Source organism: Octopus bimaculoides, chromosome 10 (assembly GCF_001194135.2).
Source record: "Octopus bimaculoides isolate UCB-OBI-ISO-001 chromosome 10, ASM119413v2, whole genome shotgun sequence".
Lineage (NCBI taxonomy): Eukaryota > Metazoa > Mollusca > Cephalopoda > Octopoda > Octopodidae > Octopus > Octopus bimaculoides.
In genome coordinates this window covers 1,157,262-1,158,199 of record NC_068990.1, presented here as the reverse complement: position 1 = coordinate 1,158,199, position 938 = coordinate 1,157,262, and the positions used below count along the sequence as shown (strand labels likewise).

At 36.7% G+C, this 938-nt stretch overlaps 1 protein-coding gene across 1 annotated transcript in view; it reads right to left on the bottom strand.

Moving 5' to 3' along the window:
- LOC128248904 (cilia- and flagella-associated protein 65-like) overlaps positions 1 to 938 on the bottom strand; it is a 217,453-nt gene that overhangs the window by 172,233 nt on the left and 44,282 nt on the right. The window contains exon 2 of the mRNA XM_052971189.1: positions 764 to 833. Within this exon, the coding sequence (XP_052827149.1) occupies positions 764 to 778 (15 nt within the window). The 5' untranslated portion in view covers positions 779 to 833. The remainder of the gene's footprint in view (positions 1 to 763; positions 834 to 938) is intronic.

The following is a 938-nucleotide window of genomic DNA, read 5'->3' as shown; positions in this document are numbered from 1 at the left end:
ATATATATATATATATATATATATATATATATATATATATACAAATATATATGTACATATAAATATGTATATATACTTATATAGGTACATGTCTGTGTGTGTGTGTGTGGCATGAGCCTGGATGGCTCACTAGAATTAGGTAATAGCATCTGTTACCTAGGTGACATGGTTAGGAAGGGAGATGACTGCTCAGAGAGCATAGAAGTGGAAGAAAGAATGAAGTAGAATATGATCAAGGTGTTATTATCACAGCAGCCAGTGAAGGTCTTTTCCTTTGGATTAAAGGGCAGGTTGTATGGCACAAGTGTTAGAACTGCAATGGTGCATGGTAGCAAGATACAAGCTTTGAATACAGAAGACTTACAAAGAATAGAGAAAAAAATGAAAGTAATCTGCTCCATTGGATATGTAATATCTAAGGTTGACTGCACCTACATACGTCCGGCCACTTGGTAAACCTATCAACAATGTACAAGTAGGATGCGTCTTTTACTGGTCCAGCCTTGTTTATAAGTACCCTGGACCATGGACTATCCGTCTTAATGTGCATGAATGCTGAAACAAAAAATAAGCTGAGAGGATAATGTTGTACAAGAGGAATCAAGTGCAATGTGCAAGAGAGGAAGCTGCATTTGTACAAGCAAGCGATGCATATGGATGATGATTGGTGCCGAAGGAAGGAAGCGTCTAGCAATGCCAGTTAGTAGAATATGCAGAAGAGGGAAAACCAAGGAAGCCTTAGGTTGAAGTGGTGAAGGCTTACCTGATGATGCTGCATCTCACACAAGAGATGACTGACTTGTAATATGTAGTGTTGCACAAGACCTGTCCACCTATGACAAAATATACCAAGACATGAGGAAAGTGTATAGAAGCCATGATAAGTTTATACATATTCTTATGTATATATATATATATATATATATATATATATATAT